This window comes from Rhinoraja longicauda, chromosome 7, assembly GCF_053455715.1.
Source record: "Rhinoraja longicauda isolate Sanriku21f chromosome 7, sRhiLon1.1, whole genome shotgun sequence".
Lineage (NCBI taxonomy): Eukaryota > Metazoa > Chordata > Chondrichthyes > Rajiformes > Arhynchobatidae > Rhinoraja > Rhinoraja longicauda.
Genome location: NC_135959.1, coordinates 45,866,777 through 45,889,401, shown reverse-complemented (window position 1 = coordinate 45,889,401; position 22,625 = coordinate 45,866,777). Strand labels below are relative to the sequence as shown.

Below are 22,625 nucleotides of genomic sequence, written 5' to 3'. Positions count from 1 at the left end.
CTCTTTGTAGGTAGTATTAGTTTTCTGAAGGATCCAACAGTTAGAAATAGGGCAGCTTGAGCTCTTGGGAATGCGCACGATTAGGTAATGTTGAAGTAGTTGTAGGAAAATCACCACAAAACCATCAACAACGACGATTTCATTGAAGCTGGCAAATGCATTATTTTACTATCCGCTTTTATAAACTAATTTTTCAAGCCATAGGAAAAACCTTAAACATTGGACTCAAAAGGTCTCAATTCAAATGTATATAGCATATAAACTATGCTTACAAAAAGAAAACAAAATATGTTTTGAAGTGATTTTTTTTTAAAGAGCTCAAAAATTGAAGAATTAGACAATGAGTTGAAAAAAAAAAGAAAGACCAATGTCACTGTTTGGGCATAGTTACATAGATGTCTATTCCTTCTCATTTGTTTTTTTTTGTTCCCTTATCTTTTAAGTTTTCTTGACCACTTTAGCCAGGTGCGCAGCAATGCTGATCCCAGGACTCTGCCTGCAACCGTCTACCATCAAGTAAAATTGTCGCTCTTCCTTTTGTCGCTCCGTGCAGATACAACTAGATACATAAAACCAAAGTGGACAATGTCAGTTTTCTGCCCAGTTCCTTTGCCAAGGTGCGGGTAGATAAGCGCCAGTAAGCTGTCTGAACGAGTCTCGAGGGCGAAGACAAATTATAATAAAAGTGAAGCCATGTCCAAATTATAATAAAAGTGAAGCAACTGGCCCAACTGTTCATGTGCTTCCTTCGTTGTCAGGTCAAGTTAGCTGATGACATGATGATTGGTGGGGTTATTGTGGAAGGCAGTCTCAAGCTACAGGGTGATATCGATGTATTAGTGAAATGGGCTAAGAAATGGCAGGTGGAATTTAACCAGATAAATACGAGGTGTGCAGGGAAGAACTGCAAATGCTGGTTTACATCGAAGATAGACACAAAAAGCTGGAGTAACTCAGCAGGTCAGGCACATCTCTGGAGAAAAGGAATAGGTGACGTTTCGGGTCAAGACCCTTCCTCAGAGAGTCTGAAGAAATAAATGAAAGATATGCAAAAAGACAGATCAAGCCAGCAACGATAATCAAGGAAAGGTGGAGCCCACAATGGTCCATTGTTGGCTGTGGGGAAGGTGAGAACGAGTGATAAAGTGGTCATGAAATGAGGGGTCATGATTAAAGTATATAAAATAATGACAAGTGTAGATTATGGGTCTACAATCATTGAAGTGGTTATCTCTCTTCTCGGAGACTGTTTTAGATGGTCTTTGGTCAAAGATAATCTGAAACAGTCTCTGAGCCGGGGGGAGCCACCAAGAACTTCGTGAAATCAAAGAAATTCTGAATTACCGAAAAATAAACACAAAGTGCTGGAGTAACAGTGGGTCAGGCAGCATCTCTGCAGGCAAGGGCGGGTGATGTTTCGGGTTCGGACCTTTCTTCAGACTGGCAGTTACTCCAGCACTTTGTTTCTATCTTCAGTATATACCAGCATCTGCAGTTTCTTTCTACACAAATTCAAAATTACATTGTTTTGAGGGCTGCTACTTCTCCACAACATAATTAGGTTTATCCGAGTCATAGAGTGATACAGTGCGGAAACAGGCCCTTCGGCCCAACATCCCAGCTACACTAGTCCCACCTGCCTGCATTTGGTCCATATCCCTCCAAACTTGTCCTATCCATGTATCTGTCTAACAGTTCCTTAAACATTGGGATAGTCCCAGCCTCAACTACATCCTCTGGCAGCTTGTTCCATACACCCACCATTCTTTGTGTGAAAAAGTTACCCCTCAGATTCCTATTAAACCTTTTCCCTTCACCTTGAACCTATGTCCTCTGGTCCTCGATAACCCTACTCTGGGCAAGAGATTCTGTGCATCTACCCGGTTTATTCCACTGTGCTGGGTTGCATCTAGGAGCGGGAACTTGACCACCAAGGCAATTATCCACACATGGCACAATCTTGCTGAGCATGAGAACACAATAAAGAAGCCTTATACTGCTGTGATTTGATCATGCCGAAAACAAAAATGGTAAGGAACGGGATAATGCCCACAGGGCCCGAACTTTGCTTCAATCTTCCTGCAAAATGTCCAATTATTCTGTAAATTAATTGATATGACTTTCTCCTAGCTTTCTAATTAACTGGCATTGCTACTAAAATTGTTACAATTTAGGCAAGGTCCAGCACCGGAGGTCCACACTGCATAGAGAAATTAATTGGTTCTTTGGGGGATATGCTTTGTATTAGCAGAACCCAGCAAATCTCCTAGCAACGCAATAGACTGATTAAATTCATTATCTTACATGAGATTGCAGAATTACTTCAGAGTGCAATTCTGGCAGAAGGCTGGTCTACTTAAACACTTTAGGAAGGGTGATCCTAAGAGATTCTTAACACAATTATCCTTCTTGTTTCATTTGTTTGAAATGAACAGGGAGCTTATCAATGACAATAGACTTTTAGACTTTAGAGATACAGCGTGGAAACAGGCCCTTCGGCCCACCAAGTCTGCGCCAACCAACGATCATCTTGTACACTAGCACTATCCTATACACTAGAGACAATTTACAATTTTACCAAAGGCAATTAACCTCCAAACCTGTACGTCTTTGAAGTGTGGGAGGAAACCAGAGCACCCAGAGAAAACCCCACAGTCACAGGGATAACATACAAACTCCATACGGACAGCACTTGTAACTAGGATTGAACCCAGTGCCAATCTCTGGGGCTTTAAGGCAATTAAGTCTACCGCTGTGCCACCCCATGAAATGGGGACATATGAGACTGCTGATGCTGTAATCTGGAGCAGAAACCAATCTTTGGTTTGCATATCTGTACACAACTAGTTCAAAAGTCAGTTCAACTTCCTTTCATGGCTGTCCATTTCCTCATCACTGAATTACCAATATGGTTTGAACATATTAGACCAGGCATATTTTGGTTTCATGGTTTTGGATTCCATAAGGACTTCCAGGGAGATTTCAAGACTGTTGTTAATTTTGAGACTTCCATGTTTAAATGCGTGAGTGGACACCAGAACGTGGTATCAGTTTAACTCCACAATAATGGTGAGCATCAAAAGAAGTCACAGATAGACACAAAGTGCTGGAGTAACTCAGCGGGTAAAGGCAGCATCTCTGGAGAAAAAGGATGGTTGACGCTTCGGGTCGGGACACTTCTTCAGATTGAAAGTGGAGGGGAGAACCCATAGATTGGACTTAAGCTTAGAAAGTTCATTTGAGTCTGATGGAGAATGTTCTATTCTATAGAAATGTCACAACCTGCAATTCCATAAACAACTACTTTCAAAGTCAGTGTAACTTATGTTTATGGCACCCCGACTCCTCACCTCTAAATCAGCAATTCACTTTGAACACAACCATTAGACCAAACATCTTTTAAGTTTCATGGGCTTGAATTCCATGAGTATTCTCATGACAACAAAGTGGCTCTACTATTTGCTTTATTTCACTGAAAATCCAAGGTAAAAGACAGCAGTCTTTTCATAAAACCTATTACTAATGGTTATTTGGCTTTCAGCATCAGCAGTAACAAGTCCCATTAGACCGTCTTTGTTCTACGCTTTCTTGTGCATGTGACATGTGAAACATTGCCTGTTATACAGCTAACATTCCTGGCTGGTTTTCTTTACCACAGCTCAGTGATCACCAGTGGGATGACCCATAATGCCAAGGTCTATCATGACCTCTAAAACTGCCTTCAGTGCATTTCAAATATTTCTGTTAACAAAGAAAATCACCAGTCCAGAAAATGAACTGGCTTGTTATCCCAAGATGCTTCAATATCATTATAAATTCAAATTTGCCAGATGCCAAAGATAACTTTAAATCTGAAGCTCACTATGGTTGGGTTCAGAAGAATGCTATTTTCGTGTGGACAGATTACAATTGTTTCCATATAAATTAAAACGTGCAACAAAGGACCGTTTATAACACTCAGTTTACACTTGAATATAAAATCAATACACCTTTGTTTATAAGACATGTTAGGACAAAAGAATGGTAATGACTTCATGTTGCACGCTAAATGTTTAAAAATAGAGATGTGATTTTAACTCATAAAGTTACTAATAAATCACCAATTCAATGATTGCAGGACTATTAAAGAACAATAAAGCTTCATTAAACACCCAAAACTGATACTATTCTTTTGGAGTCAATATTTTCTTTTTTGTTATCTTAAACTCTGGGACCAGTTAAAGCTTGGCTATTTTGGTCTTCCTTTCAAGAATGGGTCCGTCCTAATTATTATCATTGATAATTCAGATGGATATTGAATTACCGTTGTGAGAAAGGCTATAAAGTCCCTTAGTTTTCTCTTTAACAAAGCTTCTATAAGAGTTGGAACAGTGTGGAAATAGGCCCTTTGGCTCACTGAGTCCACACCGACCATCGATCACCCATTCTCACTAGTTCTATGCTATCCTACTTTTTCATCCACTCCCTGCACACTAGGGGAAATTTACAGAAACCAATTAACCTACAGCTCCCGCACATGTTTGGATTGTGGGTGAAAACCAGAGAACCCAGAGAAAATCCACGCGGTCACGGGGAGAATGTGCATGCACCACACCGACCGCGAGGTCGGGATTGAACCTGGGTCTCTGGCGCTGTGAGGCAACAGCTCTACCAACTGCTAGGCATAGAGAGGGCATCAGGGTACCAGGATGGAAATGTCAAATACTTCACGGCATTGCTTCAAGGTGAGAAGGGCAAAGTTTAAATGAGATGTGCAGGGCAAGTTTTTTTTTTACAAAGAGGGTGATGAGTGCCTGGAACACACAGCCAGAGAGGTAGTGGAGTCAGATATGACAGAGACATTTAATAAGACCTTTAGATTGGTGCATGGAAATGCAGAGAATGGAGGGATATGGATTATGTGCAGGCAGACAAGTATTGGTCTTAGCATCATTTTGGCATAAACATTATGGGTCGAAGGGCCTGTTCCTATACTGTACTGTTCTATGAACAGTTAAGTGTTGAAAATAACACTTCTATAGACTTTAGACCTTAGAGATACAGGGTGGAAACAGGCCCTTAGGCCCACCAAGTCAGCGCCGACTAGTGATCACCTTGTACACTAACACTATCCCACATACTAAATTTGACAACTTACCATAGCCAATTAACCTACAAAACTGTACATCTTTGGAGTGTGGGAGGAAACCGGAGCACACAGAGAAAGCCCACATGGTCACAAACTCTGTACAGACAGCACTCATAGTCAGGATCAAACCTGGGTAGACACAAAAAGCTGGAGTAACTCAGGCAGCATCTCTGGAGAGAAGGAAAAGGTGACGTTTTGGGTCGGGATCCTTCTTCAGACTGAATCTTGTGTTTTGTGTCCAACATCACTGCCATTCACTGCAACAATAACCTTTCATCATCGTCTTTAATCCCAGAAATTGCAATAAATGTTTGAATACTTCATAATGGGTTTTAGTGAAATTTAATACATTTTCTAGGTGACAATACATCTATTCCCTTTTATTCTCTCTGATCGCAAGTTGTTACTTACAGTTTAAAAGATAGAATGATACGTTAAATGATTTATCAAAATTTCAGGAACAGTTAGGAACATTGTGATCCACGCCTAATAAATTTTTAGTCAGAATTTGCTTCAGCAAATGATCTTTGTGGAATCTTGATTGAGTAATATTAACATTTTTCAGATATATAATAGATAGATGGATAATAGATATAGACAGATAATAGATAGAGCTATTGTAATAAGATAGAGGATGTGTAATGATTACACTGAATGGTGAAGCATACTCAAAGGACTGAATGGTTTACCACTGCTCCTATATTTCTATGCTTTTAAGCTTCTCAGAGAAAATGCTAATTTCTGAGTGAAACATGACAGTAACTCAAAGAGGAGATGACTTACAGGTGAATCGTGTGCTCCTGGTTTGCACTCCTTCTTCCATCCAATGATGCTCTGCAGCTGAAATCAGATTAAAAGATTCAGTATCTTGAAAAGTTTCATTTTGTTTTTGCCTAATCATAGCACCGACAAAACAGCACTCAGAGATTACGTTCCCATTCCAGCAAAATATAGGCAGGATTTTCACACAGGATCAAAGAAACACAAAGATAATTTTCATTTTAGGATCCAAGGATAAGATTCAACAAAACATTTTTGAACAGTAAAAACAAGGAACTGCAGATGCTGGTTTACAAAAGAAGACACAGAGTGCTGGAGTAGCTCAGCTAGTCAGACAGCATCTCAGGAGAACATGAGTCAGAAGGGTCCTGACCCAAAACATCACCTATCCAAGTTCTCCTGAGATGCTGCCTGACCTGCTGAGTTACACTCGTACCCTGTGTCGTCATTTTTTGAACAGTTTTACTCCATTATATTTTTGTTTCTGCCTGGGATATCTCTACGTTTACAGTTTGTTTGGATATACCTGCAAAGAATTAAATGCTGTTGGTAGGAAAATCCATGCAAATCAAAATCGATAAAAAATATTTAAAAAGAAAACCTTGATGTCTAAGTGGAATTTGAACAATAGGCTCATTCGTAGAATGTTGATTAGAACATTAATATTATGCCCCTCAATAAACTTTTACCATAGGTTTCTTCTTTAATGATAATCACAAAAATGCTTTGTGGCATTTTGTCAATTTCATTACATTAAAACATTTCATGTTCTGACTACAGCTCATTTGCCTTTGCTTTTTTAATTGAGGTTGATATCTGTGCATTCAACTCATGGTTTTTCATTATAAAAATGAGGAAATTGTTGCAACTGCAACTGCATGCATCTGATCAGATGCAAGCCTTTTACAACAGTTGCACCAGTATTTCAAATGTTCAATTGTACTGACTTGCAATATTGTTTCCTAAAAGTTTACTGCTTTCATATGGAAGAAAAACATTTACTGCTATTCAGTCCCAGATTTCTGACATACCTTTCAATGAAAGTTGCACTTTTCTTCATTTGAGCAGCATTAATACAAAAAAGGAAGCATTGTTATTTAAACCATAGAATAACCATTGTGGTGTTAGATGATGTACCCTAATTAGCAAATGGATTTGGGTGCATAGGAATCTTAAAAATTAATTTCATGTCTTTCCAATAAATATTCATTTTCAAGCATTTCTCAAAATGTCTGCTTCTGTTTTAAATTTTAAAGAAATTTAGTTAAAATGGCCAGAGGAAATCCTATGATAGGTTATGAGAGTATAACTGCAATTCTAATCACATGTCTCAGTAATCCAATTGTCTGCCACACAATTATAAATGTACTTTTTTCATACAATGTAAAACCAGAAACATATCATTCATCAAGTCTATATACCATGCTATACATTCTCCTCAACCTACTTCACATTGACTTAGTGGCATAAACTATCTTTTTTTTTTCTTTGTGTACTTATCCAGCTTCTCCTTAAATGTTATTTACCCTTTAAGAAAAATAAATATAATGTAGACGTTGAAAAAATACTGCACATCTTTGAAAGTCTTACCTGGTGTATTAGGTAGTTTTATCAGTATATGTACGTCAACTATTTTTCAATGAAGTGTAACACAGGTAAATTTAGGTAAGGAAGTAAACTAGCTATTCAACATTTCACAGAGTTAACTTTAATCTTAATGACAAAATGGCAAATCTATTATAAATACCAAATATTTTTATCTCTCATCATCCTTTAACTCGTTAACTCAAATTGCCAATTTGAATCTAGGAGAAAACAAAATTATGTAGGTCCCAGTTGACTGAATTTTATTTGAGACTGTCTAAACTCATATCATTCAGTGACTTACTGACAGTAGTGAGAAGTAACTGTCATCCTATTAATCTGCTTTAAATTGAAATCCAGATCCCAGTGGTTAAAATCAGTATTCATCATGCTACTTTTTAAATGATGAAAACATTTTCACAGCGCAAGTTAAGAACAATTAGAGCCATAGAATTCTCAAGGTTCAAATATATTCCTAATTGGAAAAAAAATATTATTAACAATAATAGAATGCCAGAATAATCTTCATGGATTTATGAGGAGAGGCTCTGGTGAATACTTAGCTTGTTCCTGCCGCCGACTTTTGTCACTCATTCACTTAGATTTGTATGTTTTTTGTGAAACTGTAAGGATACACTTATGCAGAGAAGCCGTGCAGACTCGGTCTCTTTGCTTTATAAAACAGAAGATCAAGGGTGACCTATTGGGGGTCTTTAAGATTAAGGAAGAGTTTGATAGGATATCTGCAGGGAAAATGTTTCCACATGTCGTGGGAGGCTAAAATTGCAGGCCCAAATGTAAAGGCAGTCACAATAAATCCAGAAGAGAATTCAGGAGAAAGGTCAGAATGTGGAACTCTCAGAGAGTGGTTAGCATGTGGAACCAAGTACTACGGGGAACAATTGAGGTGAATAGCATTGGACTAAATTGGACTATAAAGTTCCTCAGCTTTATAGGACTGTCAGGCTGCATTTGGAGTATTACGTGTAGTTCTGATCACCCCACTACAGGAAGGACGCGGAACCTTTGGACACGGTTCAGAAAAGGTTTAGCACAATGCTGAAGATAGACATAAAGTGCTGGAGTAACTTAGCGGGTCAGGCAGCATCTCTGGCGAAAAATAGGTGACGTTTCAGGTCGAGACTCTTCTTCAGATTGGTGCCTTGACACTTGGATTTGAGGGTATTACCTATAAGGAGAGATTGGACAAACATCTCTGTTGGAGTACATAAAATTATGATACGTAGAGGTACGGTAGACAGAACCTTTTCCCACAGGGTGGAAATGTGAAAATGTAGAGGGCATATTTTTAAAGTGAGAGAAGCAAAGCTTAAAGGAGATGTACATGCCAAGATTTTTTTTGGTGGGTGCCTGGAACATGCTGCCTGGTGTGATGATGGAGGCAGATACGATAATGGCATTTAAGAGGCCTTTAGATAGGCACAGGGATATGCAGGGAATGGAGGGATATGGATTACATGCTATAAAATCTGGAATCTTGTTTGGCATGGACATTGTGGGCTGAAGGGCATGTACCTGTATTGGACTGTTCTATGTAGAACAATGCTATCCAGGAGGATTGGTCAAAGAACTGACTTGAAAACTTGTCATAAAGGTCAGGACACCAAATTCATGATGTTCTGATTTTCCTGTTATTGATTTTAATGTAGCTTTTGAAATTATAGTGTTTCCAAAAAATCATTTATTTTCGTCAATGCGATGAACCTTCATCTCGAGATTCTGACTGCAAAGGAGTCAGAATCACACCATTACATCTTCCATTTCAATCTACCTTCAGCTGATTGCGTTCTCAGGTTGACACTTCTCCAGACTTTCCCAAACCCAAACCAAACCCATCCATTCAAAAGTATCCACTGCCTTCAGCTCCTCAGTTAGGTTTGGATTACACCCAGATTTAACTCTCAACCCGTGCTGCATAAACAATGGTAAAATCCTTTTGTGCAGAAATTTGCCAAAAGTTAGTTTGGAAGTTTGGATACATCTCATTTTAAGGATTCTTCAGTCCATTCGGAATGACACTTGTTCAAAATGATGAAGGAAATTTGGCTGGCAAGAACCTGAATCTTCCTTGACAACAAGGTTTTCATTATGCATGCAATCCACGTTTACTTGAGGGAGTTAATCGTTTTAATAAATATAGCACAATGCTTATTTCAATCAGAATGCTGAAATCCGGAAAGATGGAGTAAACTTGATAATTTATGACTAGTCATGGGTTAATACTATTGGAAAATTATTATACTTGTAGTGCATAAATTTCTAACAGCTGTTAACTTTGGACATGGTAATTAATATAGAGAGATGGTGGCACAGGGGTTATGTTGTGTAGCGGTTGGACTCATTCTAAAATCCCACAGAGGGAAATTGAAAATGTGAACAGAGTCTAAAAAAAGCTTTAACTTAAGTTGTTACAGGTGAAAATAACCTCAGATGCTGGATAATTGCAAAGATTTAATCAATTCACTAAAATCCTTTGGGGGAAGAAACCTGCCGTTCTTGTACAGCTACTCCAATACTCTAATCTTAAATGCACTTGCCAGTCACTAAATAGTACAAAATCCCTTGCAGCAGTCTATACCACATTCTTGGCACAAATTGGAACATGAAATAATCCTATCCTTGCCAAGAATGACCATGTGAACTATGTGCACAGGCTGTATTTTGCACAGTAGCGCCAAAGCTTAATGATCTCCTTTGATAGTCCCATACTAAACAAGATAAATTTACTGGTTAAATTTTGTTGGATCAAAATATTTGGCATTGCTGCCAAATATTTTGGTATTTAATAAAACTTTATCATGTATCACTCCATTTGTCTGTCTTGGACGGGTGCGCGATAAGACTAGACTGTCTGTAACAGACTGCCATTTCTTTTAAATGATGTTTTTTTCCCCCTTTGGGGAATGAATGAGCAATCGGACACAATGTGTAAAAAATCCCAGGAACTAACATTTTCAAATGTAAATTCCAAATCCTTAGTAAACAATTATGTATTATAAATTGTTGTTTATTTGGGGTAAATGCAATTAGCAACCATTTTTTCACCAGACTGCAAGAAAATATTCTGGCAACGTTAAACTAAAAAATGTTGATATCATTAGAACATTATCATGATTTTCATTTTCCCTGAAAAACAGCAGCATTGAACTTTGTTTTGAACCGTTGTGAGAGGCTCCAGTTGTAGTTAATTAAAGGTTCAGTTTATTTGATTATAGTTTTTTTTTAATTGGCTTATAAAGATCTACAAAATGGGGTTCTGTGGCTTTAAAATTCCTTTAAAATTCCTTCTGGCTTTGATCCTGTAAGGGATAGATTTATGTCTGTGCAGCCAAGGTAGGCTATGAAATCATCCCACTGTGAAAGTTCTTGATGAAACACTTACGTATATAAATGAAGCTGCCTTTTTTAATGTCTGCCTTGCTTTGCTCCTCAACTACCAACTCTATTCAACTAGCCAAAAGACTAACCCTGCCAGACCCTAATATATCATATTCATGGGACTCCATAATTCCAAACCATTGAATGCACCAGACGTGATCTGTACCTGAAGAATTTCAAGCTTAGGTTGTCATGGTTCTGTGCTGTGTTTTACCCTTCACTATCTTACCCTTTAAAGAAATAAAATTTAAAAACACCTCAAATGGAACAAAAAAGCAAGTGGAAAAGAAATTCCAGTAACTTAATCTACTGTGAATTTTGCTGCCTTCTGTTTTTTTTAAAAACAGTTTAGGAGTAGTGCCACTTCAATATCTAACCGTTCCGCAGACTTCACATCTGAGGCCAACTTCATCTCTTAAATGATTTTAATTGTGCTGCAAGTGTCTGAATGTCTAGATAATTGCCTGTAGCCTTGAAAGCATCACTATCACTGATGATTCCACCTAGCTTGCCACCTGCACAGGGACAAACATTCCTCGGGAAAAACAGAACCATTTAGTACAGTTAATACAATGTAGTTAGTTGAGAAAGAAAAGTACAATGAAAATAAGGTAAAACTAGAACAATTTGATTACTTCTGATAATGCCTAATATACTTAGTTAAACAGTTTGAATCACACCATAACTTCCAATTGCAACTTCCCTCCAGTTATTAAAATGCAATTAACCCTTTACCATTTAACTGCAGGTTTCCCAATTAAAAGTGGGAAAAAGTCCAAAATCAGCTTTGAACAGACCAAAGCAAAAGCAAAAAAAGAAAGCCAGACTTTGTAGAAATGTCTGAATGTGATGTCAGTTAGGTTGACATGCTGAAGATTTCTGGATTGGAGATAAATGTCAGTTAAATTGGTCAGTAAAACGAATGAACGGACTTTGTGAATACATGTCTGTGGAGACTACTTAAACCTAATTCTCCCAAATGCCCTGAAGTTTAACCCTTGAAACTGATTCCACATATTCATTGCTGTTCTGCACAGTCAAGTACTTCAGTTAAGGTCAAGACTTGCTAATTTCAAGTCAAGGAATTGATATACCTATTATATTTTTCTTAACTTTCCATGTAGTTGGTACATTTCTGGAAAATTTGGTTGACAGGACTGCAATATAACCACTACAGCTGCTAGAGCTATTTGGAAAGGATTTAAAAGCATAATTTTGTCATTTGCCTTTATAGATTAATCCATGTAAAATTTACTTTAATAACATCCCGTGACACCCAATTGATCATTTAATTGTGGCAAAACCATTATACATAACTGGAAACACTGTTTTTCTTTTTCTCTTTTGTTTCAGGATAATTCATTACAAATGGTGCAGACAGAAACCAAGTCTGAATACTTACTCTGGGGCTGAACATAATAGGCCTTCAACTTTAGTTTCAGCTCATGCACATAGGTAGGGATTGACTGTGAAGGCTGCAGGGAGGTAGGGAGGTGTTGGCTGGAGAACCACATTCCTTTGGACATCACCCTTGACACTATATCATCTTAAGCTTTACAGTTTATACTGACAGATTCATTTACGCATGAGACATAGAAATAGCTTTTGAGTTTCGTAATCCTGTATTGCTTGGAGATTTGTTGAGAACCTGCACGTGTGGTAGAAATTAGTTTTATTTGGCATCAACACAGAGTTGGAGCAAAAAATATACTTAGACTAGATATCGTACATTTTTGAAGTCTGATGCTCATGGTTTGATGAAAGGAGGGTGGTATGAAGACCATACAATATGGCTGAACTAATTTGTTTGCTAATTTGCTAATTTTTTTCCTGAATCAGGATCATGCCAGGATTGATTTTTTTTCCTGTAGGATCTGCATACAACAATTCAATTGAAAAAATTGTATCAAAACTATATAACTGTACAAACAAGAAAATTAATAGATTGATAAAATGCATTTTTCACACAATGAGATTTAGAGATAGTTTAATTATTTAAGTATTTCAACTCTCTGACAATGGAAATTAATGATTACATATATGGAATCTCATTCTTTCAGGCATTCATTGACCCTTGAAATTTTTTATTGTCAGTGTGCAAATTTTATTTTATTCCTATCTCTCTATTTCTATTTTCGTTCGATACTGGAGTCAATCACTCTAATTTGTACAAATTGTCCTTGCAATGTAGAAACAAAGAACTGCAGATGCTGGATTCTCAAAAAAGACCCAAATGCTGGAGTAACTCAGCAGGTCAGGTAGCAAGAGAGGAGGGTAGGACAAAGCCTGGTGGGTAATAGGTAGATACAGAGGAGAGGGGGTTTTGATAGGCAGCTGGTTGGACAAAAGACAAAGAAGAAGAAACAAAAGATGTGAGACAAAAGGATTGATGAGTTGCAATAAATGTGAGGCAACTTTGTTGCCACTTTCGTGGCAAGAACAAGAAAGCAGATTATTATCTGAATGGTGTCAGATTAGGGAAAGGGGAGGTGCAACGAGACTTGGGTGTCCTTGTACATCAGTCACTGAAAGTAAGCATGCAGGTACAACAGGCAGTGAAGAAAGTTAATAGCATGTTGGCCTTCATAGCGAGAGGATTTGAGTATAAGAGCAAGGAGGTCCTACTGCAGTTGTACAGGGCCCTGGTGAGACCTCACCTGGAGTATTGTGTGCTATTTTGGTCTCCTAATTTGAGGAAGGACATTCTTGCTATTGCACGAGTGCAGCATAGGTTCACCAGGTTAATTCTCGGGATGGAAGGACTGACATATGATGAAAGAATGGATCGATTGGGCTTATATTCACTGGAATTTAGAAGGATGAGAGGGGATCTTTTCGAAACATAAAATTCTTAAGGGATTGGATAGGCTAGATGCATGACAAATGTTCCCAATGTTGGGTGAATCCAGAACCAGGGGTCACAGTGTAAGAATAATCTGTATAAGAGGAGCTGGCCAAGGTCGAATGGAAAGGGTTCCTACCAGGTGTGATGGTGGAACAACAATGGCAGGAATTTCTGGGTATAATCCAGAAGATGCAGGATCATTTCATTCCAAAGAGGAAGAAAGATTCTAAGGGGAGTAAGAGGCAACCGAGGCTGACAAGGGAAGTTAGAGATGGAATAAAACTAAAAGAAAAGATGTATAAGATAGCAAAGAGTAGCAGGAAGCCAAAGGAGTGGGCAACTTTTAAAGGACAACAGAAGATAGCAAAAAGGGCAATATGGGCTGAAAAGATGGGGTACGAAACGAAGCTGGCCAAGAATATAAAGAAGGACAGTAAAAGCTTCTTTAGGTATCTTAAGAGAAAAAGATTAGTAAAGACAAATGTGGGTCCCTTGAAGGTAGAAACGGGTGAAATTATTATAGGTAACAAGGAAATAGCGGAAGAGTTGAACAGGTACTTCGGATCTGTCATACAAACAATCTCCCAGATGTACTAGTGGACAGAGGATCAAGGGAGACAGAGGAACTGAAAGAAATTTGCATTAGGCGAGAAATAGTATTGGGTAGACTGATGGGACTGAAGGCTGATAAATCCCCAGGGCCTGATGGTCTGCATCCCAGGGTACTCAAGGAGGTGGCTCAAGAAATCGTGGACGCATTGGTGATCATTTTCCAATATTCAATAGATTCAGGATCAGTTCCTGTGGATTGGAGGGTAGCTAATGTTATCCCACTTTTCAAGAAAGGAGCAAGAGAGAAAACTGGGAATTATAGACCAGTTAGCCTGACATTGGTGGTGTGGAAGATGCAGGAGTCAATTGTTAACGATGTAATAACGGCGCATTTGGATAGCGGTAAAAGGATTGGTCCAAGTCAGCATAGATTTTTGAAGGGGAAATCCTGCTTGATTAATTTTCTGGAATTTTTTGAGGATGTGACAAGTAAAATGGATGAAGGAGAGCCAATGGATGTAGTGTATCTAGACGTTCAGAAAGCTTTGATTTGGTACCACATGGGAGGTGAGCAAAATTAGAGCACATGGTATTGGAGGTAGGGTATTGACATGGATAGAGAATTGGTTGGCAGAGAGGAAGCAAAGAGTAGGAATAAACGGGTCCTTTTCAGAATGGCAGGCAGTGGAGAGTGGAGTGCCGCAAGGCTCAGTGCTGGGGCCGCAACTATTTACAATATATATTAATGATTTGGATGATGGAATTAGATGTAACACTAGCAAGTTTGCGGATGACACAAAGCTGGGTGGCAGTGTGAACGAGGAGGGTGTTAGGGGGTTGCAGGGTGGCTTGGACAGGTTGAGTGAGTGGGCTGATGCATGGCAGATGCAGTGTATTGTAGATAAATGTGAGGTTATCCACTTTGGCAGCAAAAATAAGGAGGCAGATTATTATCTCAATGGTGTCAGATTAGGTAAAGGGGAAGTGCAACGAGACCTTGGTGTCCTTGTACACCAGTCACTGAAAGTAAACGTGGAGGTACAGCAGGCAGTGAAGAAAGCTAATAGCATGTTGGCCTTCATAATGAGAGGATTTGAGTACAGGAGCAAAGAAGTCCTAATGCAGTTGTATAGGGCCCTGGTGAGAACACATCTGGATTATTGTGTGCAGTTTTGGTCTCCTAATTTGAGGAAGGACGTCCTTACTATTGAGGCAGTGTAGTGTAGGTTCACAAGGTTGATCCCTGGGATGGAAGGACTGTCATATGAGGAAAGATTGGGCTGGAGTTTAGAAGGATAAGAGGAGATCTTATTGAGACGTATAAAATTATAAAAGGACTAGACAAGCTAGATGCGGGAATTTTTTCCCCAATGTTGGGGGAGTCCAGAACCAGGGGACACAGTCTGAGAATAAAGGGGAGGCCATTTAAAACTGAGTAGAGAAGAAACTTTTTCACCCAGAGAGTTGTGAATTTGTGGAATTCTCTGCCACAGAAGGCAGTGGAGGCCAATTCACTGGATGAATTTAAAACAGAGTTAGATAGAGCTCTAGGGGCTAGTGGAATCAAGGGATATGGGGAGAAGGTAGGCACAGGTTACTGACTATAGATGATCAGTCATGATCACAATGAATGGCGGTGCTGGCTCGATGGGCCAAATGGCCTTCTCCTGCACCTATTTTCTATGTTTCTATGTTTCTATGTTAATAAGAGGTAGGCCATTTAGGACAGATGCGGAAAAAACCTTTTCACCCAGAGAGTTGTGAATCTGTGGAATTCTCTGCCACAGAAGACAGTGGAGGCCAATTCACTGGATGTTTTCAAGAGAGAGTTAGATATGTGTATTTTTACAATACTGGAGTGGCTCGGCAGATCGGGCAGCGTCTCTGGAGAGCATGGATGGGTGGCGTTTCGCGGAGTGCTGGAGTGGCTCAGGGGTCGGGCGGCATCTCTGGGTAGCATGGAAGGTGTTGCATTTCACATAGTGCTGGAGTGGCTCAGCAGGTCGGCCGACGTCTCTGGAGGGTGTGGACAAGTGATGTTTTGGAATGGGACCCTTCTTCAGACTTCAGACATTGCTCAGATGAGTCACAACCCGAGGCGTCGCCTGTCCACGTCCTCCTGGGGGGCTGCCTGACCCGCTGAGTTACTCCAGCACTTTGTGTCTGTCATCGGTTTAAACCAGCACCTGCAGTTACTTCCTACAGACTTTAGTTTCTATTACGTTCTTCAGCCCTTTCTAAAATGCTTTATAACCAAGGGTGTATTTCTCAGCTGTAGTAATAGCTGTATTGTAGCACCTCATTGTAAAGTACTTCACAGACCTTCACTATACAGCAATGGGATAATGGGAAGATAATCTGTCTTTGTTTGTAAACCAACATCCTTGTTTCTTCAACATAAATTCTCGACCTGAAGCGCTGCCTATCTATGTCCTTCAGAGATGTCAACAGTGTTTTATTGTCATCTGGGAAATATTTTGAGTTCCCGAAGAAAAGTCTGAAATAAATTACCAAGTCGTATTTGATACATACAGTTAATAAAAATACCTTGTTCTTCAGACTGTTGTTGCGACCTACTTGAAGGCATTTCATGTTCAGGGGACTGCAGGAGAAAGTTTATATTCACACAGTATTCACGCAGACACTGTAACAGCTTTGTAGCTGACATGGGTCTGGTGTTTTTTGTCTCTGTCATTGTCGTCGTGGAGCTTCCAGAAGTTGACACGAAGGAATGAAGTTAGTGATTTGGTCCGTACGAAAGGTAAACAAGAGACAGTGTGTTGCCAAATTGAAGATTGGCTCAGTTTCTTAGTTTTGATGACCAATTTATGCCCCCCAAAATTTTGTTATCGACTTTAAAAAGTCAGAAAATATATCATAAATAGTCGTTATGTTTTTGACACTACGATGTTTATGATATATTAAATTTGAATATAAGAAAACATAATTAACTCACCCCAAAATCACTATTACCATAGGATACCTTGTTGGAGTTTGTGAAAAACAGTAGAGGTTTGGAGCCTCCATGGTTTAACGTACGGAGGTACCAACCCCGATAACGGTCGTTGTGACAGTGGACACCAAGCACAACGACCGTTACTGGTTCTTTGCTGGGTGGAATACCAGACATGTTACTGTATTTTTCTCCTGGTATTGATGAAGATATTTCCCTAGATCATTATCAAAATGTATATGTATGAGGGGCCATATGAAGTTTATTTATGAATGAAATATTCATAACTAAATGTGGCAGAGTTTTTAATATCACATTTTTGGTGTCCAAAATGGTGGTAAAACGATGAACATTTGTCTGTCACGAAAAAAGTTTTTGACATTCGGTCTTAAAGTTATCTAATTTATATCTGTTATTTATAAGGTTTCACACGATGGGAAGATTTTTGTTAAGAACAGTGTATTGGTGTAAAAACCTGAATAATAATATTGTTCCTCAAAATCTCTCCAGTGTTGTAAAAATACACATATGGCTCTTAGGAATCAAGGGATATGGGGAGAATGCAGGAATTGGGTACTGATTTTGGATGATCAGTCATGATCATATTGAATGGCGGTGCTGGCTCAAAGGGCTGAATGGTCACTTCTGCACCTATTTTCTGTTTCTATGAATTATGAAGCTAGAGGAAAGGAATGTAGGTGGAAAGGGAAGGGGAGAAATAGGTGCAGGTGGGACCTAGGGGAGGGGGAGAGCAGAAAGAAATGGGCAGGGTGCCCTTACAATGTTTATTTAACATTTTTCAATTTCATTGGTTTTGTAGAAGCACAGCTAATTTCTCTGTTTAGTCATGTCCAAGGCTTTGTTTCCTCCTTCACGATGCTCAGCATCAACATAGGCTGCTTGACTATTGCCAAGGCACAATGGACCCCAAAACATGTTGCCACAAGATCTTATACAACACTTGCTAGGAGGTGGAGCAAAGGCCAAGACAACGATGTTTCACAATTGCGTGCATCCATTATGGAATTGGCTCCAGTCCTAGCAGCAGGTTGCCATTGATAGCACACAAAATTCTGGTGTGATTAGCCAAAGAACTGAAGCTCCCAGTCCTTGCTATTCGAGACACTGGCAGACACATTATTTGACAAGTTTTCAAAATGCCCTTAATTAAATGAACACAGTGTTTCCAAGGCAGGTACCCCTAGTCAATAACATCCTAGTACCCCTAGTCAATTGCCTCCTAGTTTCCTATTGAAAAATGCAGCCATGGACCCCATTGCTTAACCTTAGAGCAAATAAAGTGAGGCGAGACAAATCATTAAGACACTAAAAAACAAAAAAGGAGTAACAACAGAAAAAATTGCATCTTGGCACAATAAAGAATAATTAAACTGTAGCCAACAACTAAATTAATGCATTAATTGAATACAAAGTGATTTCAAGGATGTGAAAGTGCTGAATAAATGCAGCCTCTATCTTAAATAACTTACCGAGCAAAAGATCAATTTATTTAATGAAGAACATTTATACAGCATTTTTCACAACCACAGGACGTTCAAAAGTGCTTCACTGCCAATTTATATGGCAAGTTTCCATAACGAAAAATGAAATTAAGGATGCTTTTTTTCCCCATACGGTAAATCAAAGATAAATATTAGTCAAGACATTTAAGAGAACTATCCAGTTCTTTGTTGAAAGTGCACCCATGGAATCGTACTCTGTGGAAACAGGCCCTTCGGCCCAACGTGCCCTCACTGACCAACATGTTCCATCTATACTAGTCCCAACTGGCTGCATTTGACCCATATCCATCTAAACCTATCTAATTCATGTACCTGTTGAAATGTTTCTTAAACATTGTGATAGTACCTGCCTCAATTACCCCCTCCGGCAGCTCGTTCCATACACCCACCACCTTTTGTGTAAAAAAAGTTAGCCTTCAGGTTCCTATCAAATCCTCCCCTCAGCTTAAACCTATAAGGATTTATAAGGACCCAGAGATATTTTGTACTTAGAAGCCAGGTTGGGTCTTGGACTGGCATTCCACCTGAAAGGTGACACTTCTGATTATGCTACTATGGTGTTTTCTGGAGTGTCCTCTACATTATAAACACCTAGAATGGCAACTGATTCCACCAGTGATGCTGTGAAACAGGGTTAGGCGGAGATGAACAGCATAGATTTGGAGACCTGCCACACGCAAATAGTACTGGTTCATCTAGGGAGAAATTATGGACAAATTAAAGAGAAAGCAAGGCAAAGGAGGCAATTTAAGTGGATGGGGTCTATGCAAAGTAGCAAACGGTTTGGTGGATTGGCCTATTACTTTTTTTTAAATTCCATATATTTCTGAATTGATTAAATAATGGAATAAACACTTCACTTTTCAAAACACTGGCATACAATTGATATCAGAATTGAGTTCAGAGGGAATGAGATTAATAAACATCTTCAATACAAAGATCAACTCTAATTTCCAGTTCTATTTAAAATTAAATAATTTTCCAAATGCAAGCTTAAAATAAAATTACCATTAGAAATTCTTTTTTTTCAACTTGCTGGTTGTTGTCAATGTCCAGCATACTGAAGGCAATTTGGAATCCAGTGCGAGGTTCTGGAAGCACAAGGAATATATTATTATTAACCGAGGGCAAGGTGCTTTTTGCCGCTCAGACTTCCATGGCCACACATTTCTAGACACTTCTGATTTGGTTTAGTTTAGTATATTGTCAAGTGTACCGAGGTAGAGTGAAAAGATTTTTGTTGAGTGCTAACCAGTCAGCGGAAAGACCATACATCATTACAATTGAGCCATCCACAGTATACAGATACAGGATTAAGGGAATAATGTTTAGTACAAGATACATTTTCAAGCTTCCACTGAAGGATGAGGCACTGGCCTGTGATGTATAATCCCATTCATTTGGATAGGGCAGCTGCCTTTGATTGAAGTGGTAAATGCATGGAAGCTTTATTGTTTTAATTTAAATAAACAGTGCTTTTAGCCGATTTATGGCATGTTAAGGGATTTTTTAAGGCTAATTCTTTCACCCATTTTCAAATCTCTCTGATCACCATTAACATTTACATAGAGTGATCATTTTTCCATTACCTTAATAAGGACAGTTACCAGTGATCTCTTGAGCAAGCACTTACTATAAGCATGGAAACAGCCTTTCGGCCTACCAAGTCCATGCTAGGCATTAACCATCTATTTACACTAATCTGACAGCAATTTGTCTTAAAATGCACCTTCCACTCTTATCAACACCCCCTCCACCCCCCCCCCCCCCTCCTTCCACACATGGGGAAAATATATTGTGTTCAACTAACCATCAACCTGCACTTCACTGGGATATGGGAAAAAACCTGGGGACAAACTGGAAATCCACAGGGTCACAGGGAAAATATGCAAACTTAACATAGACAGTACCCACGGTCAGGATTGAACCTGCGTCTCTGATGCTGTGATCAAGTGGCATGATGAGCTGCCACACTGCGCATTTACATGGCATTAAAAGTTCGTTAACAATTGCTCTGGAAACTTGAAAAAAAAACCAAATGATGCTTCATATATAGTTTGAAGCTCGTGCTGATTTAGAGAATTCTGGCAGAGATTAATTAGTCTGGCAAACTCAGGCACTTATTGCTGCAGAATCCAAACTGTTTCCCTAAAGAGCCATAAGAATTTTTGACAACATTCAAAAGATTCAAATAACACTGAGAAACCGTGCACATAATTAATATTCCACCAAAGACGCCGTTTCACTACTGCTTTCTTTAGTTTTAGTTTTCGGAAGTTACAGTGAAAAACTGCTTGTTGCATGCTGTCCAGTCAGTGGAAAGACTAAACATGATTACAATCGGGCCGCCCACAGTGTACAGATAAAGAGAATACTGTTTAATGCAAGGTAAAGTCCAGTAAAGTCCGATTAAAGATAGTCCAAGGGTCTCCAGTGAGGTAGGTGATAGCTCAGGACCGCTCTCTAGTTGTTGATAGGATGGTTGAGTTGCCTGATAACAGCTAGGAAGAAACTGTCCCTGAAACTGGAGGTATGCATTTTGATAATTTTATACCTCTTGCCCGATGGGAGAGGGGAGAAGAGGGCGTGACTAGGGTGAGACTCGTCCTTGATTATGCTGGTGGGCTTGTTGAGGCAGCATAAAATGTAGATGGAGTCAACTGAAGAGAGATTGGTACCATCTTTCTGTGCACCAACCTCTCTTCTCTGCTTTTCTATGTTCCATGTTCTATATTCAAATTTTCTTTGGTATCGTAAAATTGTTAATGTTTAACTTGTGCTTCTCTTACCATGATTTGTCGTAAAGTTTTACACAAGCAGGTCACAATTATGGTTAAAATTTGGTATTGACAAGCTAATGTTAATATATGAAGAATTACACCATAAATGCACTTACTTATTAGAATACCCAGCAAGAATAAGTATTCAGTGTACGATATCAAACCTGAAGATAAACAAAATGGATGGCCATTAGTTTTTCTTGTACGATCCTATCATGAATTAATTGGTAACATCAAACAGCAGTTTTTGCAAACAATTAATTAACGTACTGAAGTCAACTAAGATTTTCAGGTAAACACCTTTGGATATTACAACAAACTACCATTGAACCATTTAATTGCAGGAGAGACAAAAATGAACAAATACACTACAAACTTTCACACCAGCAACAAATTATTGATGTAGATTTGTCTGATGGAAACTCAACCCTTCCAAAATTGTGCAATTTTCTATGTTTAGACAGAAATTGTACTATTTCTGGATATGAAGCAAATCACTAGGTGGTAATTTCCTTTGATGGGCCTTCACTGGGAATCACAGATGGAACTAGGTTAATGTTTAGGTTTATTATTATGTTGTGAACCAGGGTGCAGCGAAAAGTATTGTTTCGCATTCTATTCAATCAAATCAAATAATGTACTTTCCATAAATACAATCCTTAAACTCAAACACAAGTGGTAGAACAAAGGGAAAGAAACAGTGCAGAATATAGTTCTCAGTATTGCAGCACACCAGTCCCACAGATAAAGTCCAATGTCCGCAATGGTGTGGGGGTGAATTGGATAGCATCCTCGCTTATGGGATGTGGTTCAAAACCATTACTTCAGTTAAATCTCTGATGAGATACAGGTTCACTGCCGATTTTATGGCATCCTTGGTTCCAGAGCCTTTCTGGATTATGCATTTTGCTGAACCAACAGAAGTCACGGCCTCCGAGGAGTCCAAATGTACCGGAACATACCAAGTTAGCCGAGGAATTGAGATATCAGCCCGCAAAGTCGACCTAGGAAGTTGGCTGTGGGAATGGATCTGCTGCTCCGGCTGGGACATTGTTCCAGCTTCAGTCGCAGGGATCAAATT

At 39.0% G+C, this 22,625-nt stretch overlaps 1 protein-coding gene across 1 annotated transcript in view; it reads right to left on the bottom strand.

Moving 5' to 3' along the window:
* micu2 (mitochondrial calcium uptake 2) overlaps positions 1–22,625 on the bottom strand; it is a 253,868-nt gene that overhangs the window by 56,940 nt on the left and 174,303 nt on the right. Inside the window, exons 6-8 of the mRNA XM_078402428.1 lie at positions 21,661–21,708; positions 19,773–19,855; positions 5,912–5,968 (exon numbers count right to left, since the gene is read on the bottom strand). Coding sequence (XP_078258554.1) covers positions 5,912–5,968; positions 19,773–19,855; positions 21,661–21,708 — 188 coding nt within the window. The remainder of the gene's footprint in view (positions 1–5,911; positions 5,969–19,772; positions 19,856–21,660; positions 21,709–22,625) is intronic.